Source organism: Lucilia sericata, unplaced genomic scaffold, assembly GCF_015586225.1.
Source record: "Lucilia sericata isolate MDLA Ls3-8-SP2 unplaced genomic scaffold, ASM1558622v1 Contig001241F_arrow, whole genome shotgun sequence".
NCBI classification, from domain to species: domain Eukaryota; kingdom Metazoa; phylum Arthropoda; class Insecta; order Diptera; family Calliphoridae; genus Lucilia; species Lucilia sericata.
The window spans coordinates 49395-62500 of record NW_023995198.1 but is presented as its reverse complement, the minus strand read 5'-3'; the positions used below and the strand labels follow the sequence as shown (position 1 = coordinate 62500).

Here is a 13106-nt window from a genome sequence, read left to right as displayed (position 1 = left end):
TTGCATTTCATTTAATATGCCCCGGTTTTGTAGGGTAATTTGTTTGGTCCCTTGGAAGGACAAGGATTCATATACAAAAGACAAATGAAGACGGAGCTAAAGTCAGAAAGCTTTCATAATCGAAAAAAATACCATGGTACCTTTTTAACACTATAAACCCAACATAACTTTCACAGTTTGCACTGCAACTGTATGTTGCTGCTGCAGTATTGTGACCCACAGCGCAAACATTCAAATAAGTATGATTGTGTTTGCATATGTGCAGAAAATATGGTTTGAGGGTTAAAAATGGATGGATACACAAGCTGGTGAATTTCTAATATAGACATAGCTCGAAAATGAATTTAGAAAAAAGGGTGTGTTTCCAAAAATGGAACCACACTATTATTTCATCACTTTCGGTTATACTTTACATTTACAATTGTACAACATAAACCCATCAAGAGTATGACCATTAATATAATTAAAAACTTTTACTGCAACAGTCCTTCATGGAACTTTCACTTTCGTTACAAGGTTTCTTTTTTTTTTCTTCCATTATTCCAATTTGTATGGCACTTGGTTTTTTGTTTGCATTTTCTACACAATAGGCCGTTCGTTTCCCATACTTACGATTTCTTTGACGGGAATCTCCCTCAATTCGGACAAACTTAAATCGCACACATTATCCTCAACTTTTTCCTTAACGTTCACTTTATTTGCCTTGGGCATTTTATTAGATTTATGTTTTTTTTCGGCGTTTGAATTAATTTTGCAAACAATTTTTTTGTAACAAATTTTCTATGCCGAAACGTAACAAACAAAAAGATGCAGGCAAGCCACCACCATCAAACAACAGAAACCGAAAACTCAGGAATGAAGAGAAGTTCAAGGTTTTTTCTTTCGTTTTGCTTTCAATCGTTGCAACTTTTTTGTTCGTTTGCTAAAAGAAAGTGTCAAATTGTTGTTGTGTGTTTAGAATTGTTTATCAAAAGAAATGTCATGATAACGGAAAAACAGTGTTGGTAATTTAGCTATTTTTAAGTTAAATGTAAATTTAATGTTTAGGATTTTTTTGTTGAAAATAAACTTTTTTATAAAAAAATGCTGCCAGTTAGATAGAAAACAAATTAAAAAACGTTTTAACGTATTTTTTAAATTATTAAACAAAAAGTTTGAATACAGTTTAACTGACAAGCTTGTTGCTGTAAACAATATTTTGTATTAAAAAAAAACATTAAAATTTTAAGTTTTCTTTATATCAGATCTGTTGTAACTTCTATATGTATGAATATTAAAAGAATTAAATAAAATTAACTTAACTTAACTTTGAATACAGTTTAAAAATTATGTTTTAGAATTATTTGTATTCAATATCTCTTTTAGTACACGGAATGAATGGTAAATTTTGGCCTTAGGATCTCAAGACAAGACTTTTGCTAATTTTTAGTTAGACCTGTCAAAGGCCGGCTATATAAAAAGTGTGACTAGATATTTAAAAATAATATAAAATTAATACATACTATTCACACAAACTGTTTCCAGGATAAATGTAGCTGTTGGATCTAGGATATTGTAAAAATTGTATCACAATTGAACCCTAATCAGTTGGACTTAAACTAGTTTTTTACAAGGTATACATTTCTGAAGGGGGGTAGGGTTGTATGGGGGCTAGGTGAAATAATGGACCGATTTCAACCTTTTTCAATGGGCTTCATCGTTGGGAAAAACACGTATGGTCCAAATTTAATCAAAATATCTTGAAAATTGCAACCTGTACCTTGCGCACAAAGTTTACATGGATAGCGAGCCAGTCGGACGGACATGGCTTAATTGACTCAGAAAGTAATTCTGAGTTGATCCGTATAGTTTAGGGTGTAGGACCAATATTTTTGTGCGTTACAAATATCAGCACAAACGTATAATACGCTCCCCACTATGGTGGTGCAGGGTATAATTATGACAAATTGTGCCACATAAGTTTGTCACAAAATAAGGACGAAATGAGTAAAAAATTCAGATTTTGTAAATTTAAAACAGTTTCAAGATATCTCGAAGAATATTTAGGACATGATATCTCGAAAACCTTTGATTTAGAAATTCAGAATCGAATTCAGTGCAGCTATAAATAGAAAACTACTCTTTGGTCTCTGAATTTAAAATATGTTGGTCTGTGTTATTTTATAGGATACAATTGAATCCCTTATTAATGTTTGCACTTGGTCCACAATTTATCAAATCCACTATACATCTTTATCTGAGTATCGCTCTAATATTTATATGTATATCATGTGTTATATATATAATTGTTTCAAAGCATTATAATCACCCAAAAATTATGGCTAGGATATAGGGCCTCGGAATGTTTTGAACCCCATAGAACCAAAAAGAATTTAAAAATGTTAATATAAGGTCAGGTTTTCCTTAACAATTTTACTTTTTTTTACTAAAAAAGAAGTCAGATTAAATAGATTCTTTAATCGAAATTTAAAAAAATAACCCATTTGCATAATTCGTATTAGTTTTATGAAAAAAATTATTTTTCTACAATTTCTGTGAATGGTTGGATCATTATAGGATCTACAATTATTTTTTCATTGTATCATAACTTGTACCACTATATCTAGTTTTGAAGTAATAAAGAGAACTACTGAAACAGAAGTAGCTCAATAAAAAAACTTTTTCCAGCCCAGAAAAATTAGTCGATTTAGCAAACTCAGGAATTTCAGATAGTTAATGAAAATTGTCACTAATAATATACAAAATGTTGGAAATTTAATCCTCTGTATAAATTATAATAGCTTAAGAGCGCATATGACATTAACCCAGATATTCGTAAAAAACTAATTCTTGCCCGCCTATATCTCGCTTAGCTATCTATCCCGGACTAAACAACCAATTTGTGTAAATAAAACAAAATAATTAATTTTCAAAATTAAAAAAATTTACTTTTTATTTTTCCATAATTTACGTCCACATTTTGAAACAAACGCAGAAATAAAAAATATTTAAATCCTTAAGAAAAATTACGAAGAGGATGAAGATTTGATAGTTTAATCTTCCTCTTCTTCGGCGGCGGCACCGCTGCCAGTGTTCTTCTTCATGTTCTTCCTCTTCACGCGACCGGGGCGGCCACCACCGAAGGGAGATTTCAAAGAGAAATCGATGTGTTTCTGGGAATCCAAACGGACCACAAAGGAAGGAATGTTAACAACCTGTTTGCGGACACTACAAATAATAAAATAGAAAAAACAAATAATCAGTAAAAAATTAAAAAGTAAAATAAAACAAAAAAGGAGGTCTCTTTAAGAGTGACTCTTGAGGTTCAGTTCGAAGTTTCTTTTTGCAGTAACTTACTCGGCATTTTGTTTAGGCTGGACCTAAACTAAATTGGTTATTCTGTAACACTTAAGCATGTGTTTAGAATTCAAAACCAATTACCAAAAGACGTTGAGAGCCGGTACAAAAAACCCCCTACCTCCTTGTACTACTCAGGGTAATTTGTTCGACTCCCAAGTGGTCTTACTGAACAATTTTCATATCAAGGTTTTTTCTGTTGTTTTGTTAAATTTCAATCCAAAGGCGCGAAGCCCTTAATTAGAGCAGATAATTACCGAATGTGACGTTGACGGATCAAGACACGAGCATGATGGATTGATTTGGCCAATCCCAATTTGAAGACTTGAGTTTGCAAACGGCGTTCCAAGAAATCTTCGATTTTCAAGCCCAAAACGTAATCGAGCTTCATGCGGGATTCATCCAAAACACCAATACGTACCAAACGACGCAACAAGGCATTACCTAAAAGTTAAGGAAAAAATATATTTAAAAACTTGTCTTAAGTTAATAATTGATTTGGTTTTGTATTACACTCAGCATTTGTAAATCTTCAAAGTTTAGCTCAGACAAGAAGTGTCATATAATAATACAAAATCATCACAAACAGCTTTAAAAACAAATTCCTTTTGGGAAACAATACATACCTTGGAACAATCTCTTTTCGTCTTTCTCATCCAAAGTCAACAATTCACGAGCAGCCTTACGGATTTTGGCCAAAGCGTACTTGACACGCCAGACTTCACGCTTGTTACGGAGACCATATTCACCAATGATCTTCAATTCCTGGTCCAAGCGAGCCTTTTCATAAGGACGACGAGGAGTAACATAAGTCTTCGAGAAGACCGAGGGTATACGTCCGTTCACCATGTTGGCACCAAATCAACCCGATTCTATTTTAAAGGTACAGCGAAAAAAAGTTAGGTTAATATTTTTCATCTTGTTATATCTTAAACATCTGCTTAGAATTTTTATAAATTTTAGTATTTTATTAAAATATAGTTGGAAAACTTTAATATTTTAATAAAATTTCTAAATATTTCTGAATATATTTTAATATTTTATTAATTTTTTGAAACACTTGGAAAATTTTACGTACATTCGGTTTGACGATTCAACAAAGAAAGAAAGAAAATGACAAAATGTCAATTGACATTTTTTACAGCATGGCGTTGCCAACTTGAAAGTTTTATTTTTATTAATGTCATTAATGCTTCTTCTTTTTTTAGAGTTGTATTCACTGTGAATTTTGGGTGTTATATTTAAAGTTTATTTTGTAATGTTGATTTTAAGGAAAATGTTTATGTTCATGTTTAAACAGTTATGTTTTTTATTTAAAATTTATTTAATTAAAATTTGTTTAACCCCTTCAACTAAAAAAAACGTGTGTTTTATAATTAAACACGTTGAACTGAGATGTTTTTGAACATGATTGTAGTATACTTTACATGAAAAATATATGGAAAAATAAGTCGAAATTAAAGTAAATTGAAATGCTAAAATTATCTTTAGAGAAAAAACAATTATAGCCGTAAAGCCGTCCCAGAAATTTCATTGAAATTAGAATAGTTATTGTAGATTTACGGCTGTATTTATAAAAACTTATTTTAGGTTTATTAAACAATTTTAGACAAAATTCAGGAAAATCGTATTTATAAACGTGAAATAGCTTAAAACACCTTCAATAAACCATTGACAATTATTATTTATTTTATTGTAGGCTCGACCCTTCTTTAAGCCAACAATAACTCGATTTTTAACAATTTTTTCTCAGATAAAGATTTTTCCGGTAATTTTAGGTTGATTGCGAAAACTAATTATGGTTTCTTTTAAAATAAAATCTAAAAATTCTAATTTTAACGTTTACAAATTTGTAAATAAAATCCCAGAAAATTTTTAAACGATTATATTTTGAGGAAAAAACTCAAATCTAGGCATTATTGGATTAATGCATGAATATTTGACAATATTCCAATTGTCCAGCACTATTTTTAGGCAATTTGGAAATGCCCGTCTGTCAACCAAATGATGGACAAAATCATTTGATTTGGCTTTTTCAAAGTTTGTTGGTTAAATATAATGCCATAAAGTAATTAACCATGTAAATTATATTGATTAGTGTTATACTAATGCAAAATATATTCGCCGGCATTAAAATTAGTCAAATATCAAAGAAATTTATCAATATTTGCAAAAATTTATCAAAAATTACAAGGAAAATAAGTAAAAATAAGAAAATGTGTCATAGTGATGTATATTTTGTCGCAAAATATCCGTTATTCGGATACTTTTAATAATAATTAGAAATTATATGTTATATTTATACATCTGAACTAAATAGACATTTATTAAAACCATATATATATTTATTTTTCTTAAAGGTTTGTTTTTATTGTCAAAAATCTATTATAAACAAAAATATGAAATTAAGAAAACCGAATCAACGATTATTTTATCCTAATTGTACGCAACACTAACACATAAAATGACAGCCATATTGTACAGTGCTGCCAACTTAAACATAAATCAGCACAATAGTTAATATACGTTTATTATTTGTTTATGAATATCACAGTTTTATTAATGGCTTTTAAGGCTAAAGTGTGCTTTAACTATTGAGTACATTAAAAGCAAAATAAGATTTTTTTATAAATACAAGCGTAAAACGCTTCATATATTTTTCATCCTGTGTACTACGTTCATAATTTTATTTTGAGTGTATCACATTCACTGCGAAATATTAACACAGTGTTTTAGTCAAATCTGAGGAACGGAAACACTGAAATAATTAAAAGTTTTTATTTTAAAATAAAGTATTTTAAAAATATACAATGACTTACGTTTAATCTTGTAAATAGTGAATAGTAATTTTTAATAATAGGTGAATATAAATAAAAAGTGTATAAAAAAGAATAATTTCGACAAAATCACTGGGAGTTAGCTATTTTGCGGGTAAGTTATACACCATTCAGCAAAAAAAAAACTTTACATAAAAGTATTTAGATTTAAATCTGTGATAAATAGGATTACATCGTTTTATTTGATATTTTCATTACAATTAAATTACAAAACTCGTTTTAGAATTTTATTTTTAGTCGATTTAACAACGTTTGGTTGTAAGTCTAAAGTAAAGTTTGTGCTAAAAGTATAGATCGCGATCCTGCAAATAAGATTATACAATTTGGTATATTTGAACTAGGGAATGGTAAATCGACTTCGATTATGACCACTAATCGATTATTGCTGTAAAAAATCGATTATTTTGTGATCGATTCTACACTACCAATTTTATACTGAAATCGATTTTCTGCATCGATTAATCGAAAATTTTGCTTCTCAAAATAAAAAGCATAATGTTTCAAATTTTTAATTATCAAATTTTACACAAATTATCTTTCTATAACTCTCTTAAATATTATGAAAATCAGTCCACATTTGACGGCAGTCTCTATAAAAAAGCACAACAACCTATATGTATAGGGATACAATTCTAAACAAACAAGTTTTATGTAAACCATGGCATAGCTCTGCCATACATCTATATTAATAAAAGTTTTCAGGAGAGCAAAAAAAAAAACTGTTTTCGTGAGGATTTTTTAATTTTTTCTTCAACAATATATTTCTACGACCATATTCTAAATCCTTATATAAAAAGAATTTTAAATTTTGCATTATTTACAAAATTATTCACAAATTTATATCAGATAGAGCTTTTTTTCTACGAAAATTTTCATACAACCAACAGATAGAGAGTTTTTCGTAGAAATATAACATTTTTATTTGAATTAATATCAATAAATATTATATTTTATGCAATTTAATGGAATAAAAGAAACCAAATTGTTGAAAAAGCAACAGATTATAATGTTTTTGTACAAAATCAATGTTATACGGTTAAACACGACAATAAAATTAATTTAATTAGTATCATAATGAGCGATATCTCAAAAACTGTTAGACTCAAGAACTATTAGATGGATTTGTGTTCAGCATGTCCAAATTATCAAGAAGACTTGTTTTGCAACAGAAAATTATCTAAAATAATAGAGTTTGAAGCAATTTTAGGATAAGATAGAGAGTTTTGCATCCAGAATTTTTATTTTTTTAAGAAATTAAATTTTTAAGAAATTTAAAAAATGTTATAAAATTGCCAAAAAAATATTTTTTTCTTTGAGATTTATATCACTGATGCGGGATAGTTTGCTGAATATTTTGCCATCAAAATCTCATTTTCATGAAAATGACAGATAGCGACTATTGAATATAGTCCCACGATATGTATATCTCTAATAAATTTCATGGAAACTAAAATCGTGTTGTTACCCCCTTTTAAAATTTACTTTGCTCTGTTTTAGAACGATTATCAATATAGGTATTTTGAGTCTAGCGATAACCATTCGTAAGCTGGACCAATTTTAAAAAAGATATTTTCTAATTTTTTTTTTTTAAATTTAGTATATGTGCAATTTCGTTGGGTAACAATAACACGATTTTAGTTTCAATGAAATTTTTTAGTGATATATGTAAGTAGGATTACATCATGGCAGAGTTTCGCAACGACCCCCTCTAAGTCCGGCAGTTCTTGACCGATAGAGCTGAAAATTTGTGTCTGGCTACTATTCAATAGTACTAACCTTGGTGCAAAATTTCATCCAAATCAATTTTTTGAGTTGGGTCACTTGATACGAAATTTTGCCCATATATATTTTTGATACAATATATGTATATGGGTTATCATTTGTAAGGCCGCATCCATTGGTGAAAAATCATAAATAACGGCCTCCTTATAATTGTCATAATCCAAACAAAATATGTATATAATTGTAAGGTTTTTATAAAAATAAAAAAATGCACAACATTATCAAGTTTTTTACACTGCACTATGGTTTAGACGACCACTTTCTTTGGCCAAACCTGTTCTTTTATGTCGCATTTTAAAAAATTTTTCAATGCAGTATTGTAGGCCATACTTCGGAGCTATAGAAAATGTATTTTTATCCATCAACATTAAATTACTCTTTAATAACAAGCCACTAAAGTTGCTTTATTCATAAAAAAAATAATATATAATTTCGAATACAGATTTTTGCAGATTCTTTTTTCAACTTAAGCAAAAAAAAAAATTAAAAAATTAATGTTGGATATAAAATATAAAAGGAAGTACTTTAATAACACAAGTTTACAAATTAATATTAATTAACAATTTTTATTTTTTTCCTATACGTCGAAATTTTGATATAAAGTGATAAAAACCAGCATCCTTCTTCTGTAGTGCTGGAAAAATATTTGAAAATGAGAATTGTTTTTTGGGAGCTTGCAAATGTTTTGGGAACCTAACAACCAACTCAGAAACAAATTCAATAATATAAAATTTAGGACTTTTTTAAAATTTTTTACCACTTTTTTTGTTTTTTACCCGACTTTTAGTAATTGTTTTGTTACGTTTTTTAAAAATTAAAGAAAAAAAAAAAAATATTGACATTTTAAACCAGAATTACAAACTTACGGATCTGTATTTATCCCCTATAATTCATTTCTTGCATTCTCATTTATACTTTTTCTAAAAAACTCTTAAAAGTGTGAGTGATAAAAATGGCACATATTCGCCAAGATTTAAGATTATTGCAACGTAATTTTTAATATTTTCGTGAAAGGAATCCATTGTTAGAGTGTTGTAAGGAAGACCAGTAAAATTTTTTATATAAAAAATAACTACAACTCTAAATATCCAATTTTTTCCTCATAATTTAACCCTTTTTTAGCATTTTCATTCATTATGAATAATTCAAAAATTCTACGTCCTAGATTTTTTAAATATTTTTTCTGGACTTAGACGGCCAAAATAAAGAAATTCATATAGGTTTTGTATCATGAGCAAAATCGTTGTAAACTTACACTAATTTAACTTACACTAATTAAAAGCTGACCTAAAAAGAATGTGGGGGGTACGTAAAACATGGATGTTTGGTATAACTTCTTAAATCTTTGCGATCACCAATTTCATATAAGCTTTTAAAAAAGGTCCGACCTCGTCCCAGTATGAAACTTTAAGAATCTGTTTGTCGGAAATAGTAGGATTTTATTCCAACTGGCAATATTTTGCGATTTTTGGGAAAACGGACATGTTGTTATAAAGGGATATTTTCTTTAAATATTCCAAAATTTAGCAAATATCGTTAAATATTGGTGAATACAAATTTTAAGTTGGATAGTAATTTATAACTATAATATGGCTTAATTAAATTAATAACTCATATTTATGTTTTCGAAAAATTTGAAATATATCTAAAGGTTTAAAATAATAACTCCATATTTTAAATTTCTGTTAAAACTTAAATTTCTTAACTATGTAAATTGGCATATTTTTCTGTCATTACACTTAAATTTTAAGCAAAATAGTAGATCTATTACACCATCTAGAACGCCATAAAAATATTTTTTGGACACATTTTTAGTTTTGGCCAAAAAAGTGGTCATCTGAAACATAGTGCACTGTTAAACGCGGATTCAAAAAACATTTTAAATGATAAAAGTTAAAAAAATAAAATATATCTAAAAGGGAGCTTTTTTGTAACAGGTCACGAATACTCAAAATATTTTGGGAACCATTATAAAATAAAACAATAATTTTTCAAGCTGGGTGAATTTTCCTTCTAAATATGCTTACGAAGGGACAACAGTAAACCCCATAACAATAAATATTTTAAGAAGGGTAATTAAAGTACCTTCTTTGAGATACATATAATATTTTAATTAGATTTCGAACGAATATAACATTTTTACCTGTTTTTAATTAAAAACTGGAAAATTTTTATATAAAAAATCTTAAAAATAGTCGTAATCGGTCAAAATAATCGATTATTGGGCCCGATTATTCGACTTAAAAATGGAAACTAAAATAGTTGATTGAAAAAATCGAAAATCGATTATTGGCTTTTCATACTAATTTGAACCTTTAATATACTAATTAAAATTGGTCCATAAATTTCTTATAACGAAAAATATCAATGGATTAACATCAATAGTCTTGTCCATCCAGTTTAGTTGCGGTACTACTTGACAGACTAATCTAGTACATGAACTAGTTAATAGCCTAGTAACCGACTGATTCACACAGCCTATGAATAATTTTGATAAAATTTAAAAAATCTGTAGATTTTCACAATGTATAGTTATTTTTTAACTTTAAAATATATTGACAGTTCTCATACAAAAATTGTCTTAACTGGAAGAATAACTAACAGTTAAACGATAACTGGAGGTGGTGAAGTTGGGGGTTAGTAACATTAATTATGAAACTTTTGTTACGTTTTCGTACTTTCTGAGTTATAATATTGAATCTAGAAACATATAATCATGTACTTGAGTGGATATTTGAGTTTTTTTCGATGAGGGTAGCGAGGCTAGTGTAATATACAAAAATATAGAAAGAACATATACAGTGTCTCTCATAAGTATTCGAATTTAGGTAAACTATACAAAGAAACCAAATTTAATAATATATTTTGTGTGCAAAAAAAAAAAAAAAAATAAAATAAAAAAATTTGTTATATTGTCTAGACAGTCCTTAGGTTTGATATCACGCTTTTTAAAACTTGAAAAATATGTAATATCATTAAAATGGCGATTTTTGGCCATATTTGTAGTATTTTCTCTTTTTTTCCAGAGATAAAACCAAAATTTGATATTGGGATTTAATAGACCCCTTGGAGTATCTAAAAATAGTATTTTTTGTTACAAGATTCTGTATTTAAACGATCCAAGATAAATTATTGATATCATTATTCTGTCGCTAATTCAATATATTGTAACTTAAGTCCATTTTCATAATACTAGGGTCAAAAATTTTCGGGGAAAGTTTTCTTGTATATATTCTTTTAGATATCAGCTTTTATATATTTTAAGTTTTCAATGAATTGTGGAAGTGTACAACTCCGAAACATGCCTCGAAGAAACACCATTCAATATGGTAGAATCATTATTTTTATATACCAATGACGTCCAGGCGTCATTGGTCATTGGTATATAAAAACTATATCATTATGGTCTAACTCAAAAATATCGATATCTGTTTAAATATTGATTACTATGATCAAAATAAACCCAAAATTTTGGACTTACAGTGTTATTGTAATCGACTGTATAGGATGACGTTTTGTAAAGGCATGTTTTGGAATTGTATACCGATATAATGTATTGAAAATTTAAAATATATTAGTGCTAATATGTTCATGAATGTATACTAGCCAACTTTATCGGAAAATATCGACCCTAGTGGTACGAAAAGGGACTTAAGATCCATACAATTCAATTAGAAACAGAAGAACGATACCAAAAATACATCTTGGAACTTTGAAGTACAGATACATATTAAATCCCAATATTAAAGTTTGGGTTTATTTCTCAAAAAAAGGAAAAAAATTGCAAATATGGTCAAAAAAAAATCGCCATTTTAATGATATTACATGAAAAGATGGTACAAATGCTCCAAAATTGTGGAACAAATGGGCCAAAAATATATAATTTCGGTTGATGGTAACCCCTTAACACAATTTTAAGCAAAAAAACACTCGATTATAATTTTTGTGTTTCGTATAATATGGTCAAATATGAGATACAGGAAAAATTCGAATACTTTTGTGGTGCCATTTTATGGACTTTTTTTAAAAAAAAGTTAAATCAATTGAGGTAAATGTAATTTTTCCAAATTTTAAAGAGTGTGATATTATACCTTAGGACTCTCTAGAGTCTAGACAATATAACAAATTTAATTATTCATTTCACACACAAAAAATGTTATTAAATTATGTTTCTTTTCAAAGTTCAATCAAATTCGAATACTTATGTGAGACACTGTAAATATTTGTTGAATTATCTTAACTAGAAACAAATTTATTGATACTTTTTTTTGCACATCACAAAGTTTGTGATTGAGGTTTCTAAATCTAGAAGATCCCGGATATTTGGGAAATCGGTAGTTAGCGTTTGACATCACTAATAGTTACACATTTAATTTTCAGTTCGTTGAAAGTAGGCTTTTACATCAGCTTTCCAATCATTGTAGGCAGCTACTTTTAATCGGAACATATAGTCGCCCGATGGTAGGGGTAAAATTGCAAACATTGACTCTTGCAATACTAAATTACGAACAATTACATCATGCTAAAAAAGAACGGAAAGTAAATTTGTTGTAAATCGATATTATCAGATTTCGTACTTGTGGTATTTCAGAAAATACATTTTTAAAATTCTATTGGAATATTTAAAAGTACAGAATAAAATTTTGAGATTTCTTAAACCAAATTAATGCTAATTTTACTTTTAATAATGAAAACTTACATTGAATGGACATGTATGATTTATATTCGATGTTTTGATTAGCAAATCAAAAAAGAATTTCAAAAATGGATTTTGTTTTTTGTTCTTCATAAAATGACAAAAATCTGTAGTTACATTATACAAAAATGGTTTATAGCCATTGGCTCTCTTCATCAGGGATAAATTAATCTAAACTTTTAAATAGAATGAATTTAATGTAAAATGATAATACAATTAATCAAAACTTACCGTCACATTATTAATCGGTAGTTGAAAAAGTTTCACGTAAAGATGTAAAGCCACTGTATTGCGTTTGGGTAATCGTAAACGACATTCTTTGAATGTGGCAAATTTTGAATCGAATTCTTCGCATTTTATATTTGTAAGCTTAAACGAAGCTAATGAAAATCCTATTAAATTAAAAGTTAAAATTAATGTATACAGTTTAAAAATCATTTTGAAAACTTAACAGT

The 13106-nt window shown here is 28.1% G+C and overlaps 3 protein-coding genes across 3 annotated transcripts in view; all 3 read right to left on the bottom strand.

Moving 5' to 3' along the window:
- The window catches only part of LOC119610597 (leucine-rich repeat-containing protein 59), a 10885-nt gene extending 9952 nt beyond the window's left edge, over positions 1 to 933 (bottom strand). Inside the window, exon 1 of the mRNA XM_037965892.1 lies at positions 613 to 933. Coding sequence (XP_037821820.1) covers positions 613 to 711 — 99 coding nt within the window. The 5' untranslated portion in view covers positions 712 to 933. The remainder of the gene's footprint in view (positions 1 to 612) is intronic.
- A 1968-nt stretch (positions 934 to 2901) lies between these two features.
- LOC119610598 (40S ribosomal protein S9) lies at positions 2902 to 4552 on the bottom strand. Its single transcript, XM_037965893.1, has 4 exons — positions 4415 to 4552; positions 3963 to 4208; positions 3594 to 3780; positions 2902 to 3207 (listed from the first exon to the last, which is right to left on the bottom strand). Exons 2-4 carry the CDS (start codon positions 4183 to 4185, stop codon positions 3033 to 3035), a joined length of 585 nt encoding a protein of 194 aa, XP_037821821.1. The 5' UTR covers positions 4186 to 4208; positions 4415 to 4552; the 3' UTR covers positions 2902 to 3032.
- Positions 4553 to 12298: 7746 nt separating this feature from the next.
- On the bottom strand, positions 12299 to 13089 carry LOC119610599. The gene is made up of 3 exons (XM_037965894.1): positions 12883 to 13089; positions 12655 to 12822; positions 12299 to 12477 (listed from the first exon to the last, which is right to left on the bottom strand). Exons 1-3 carry the CDS (start codon positions 13087 to 13089, stop codon positions 12325 to 12327), a joined length of 528 nt encoding a protein of 175 aa, XP_037821822.1. The 3' UTR covers positions 12299 to 12324.
- Positions 13090 to 13106: the final 17 nt, after the last annotated feature.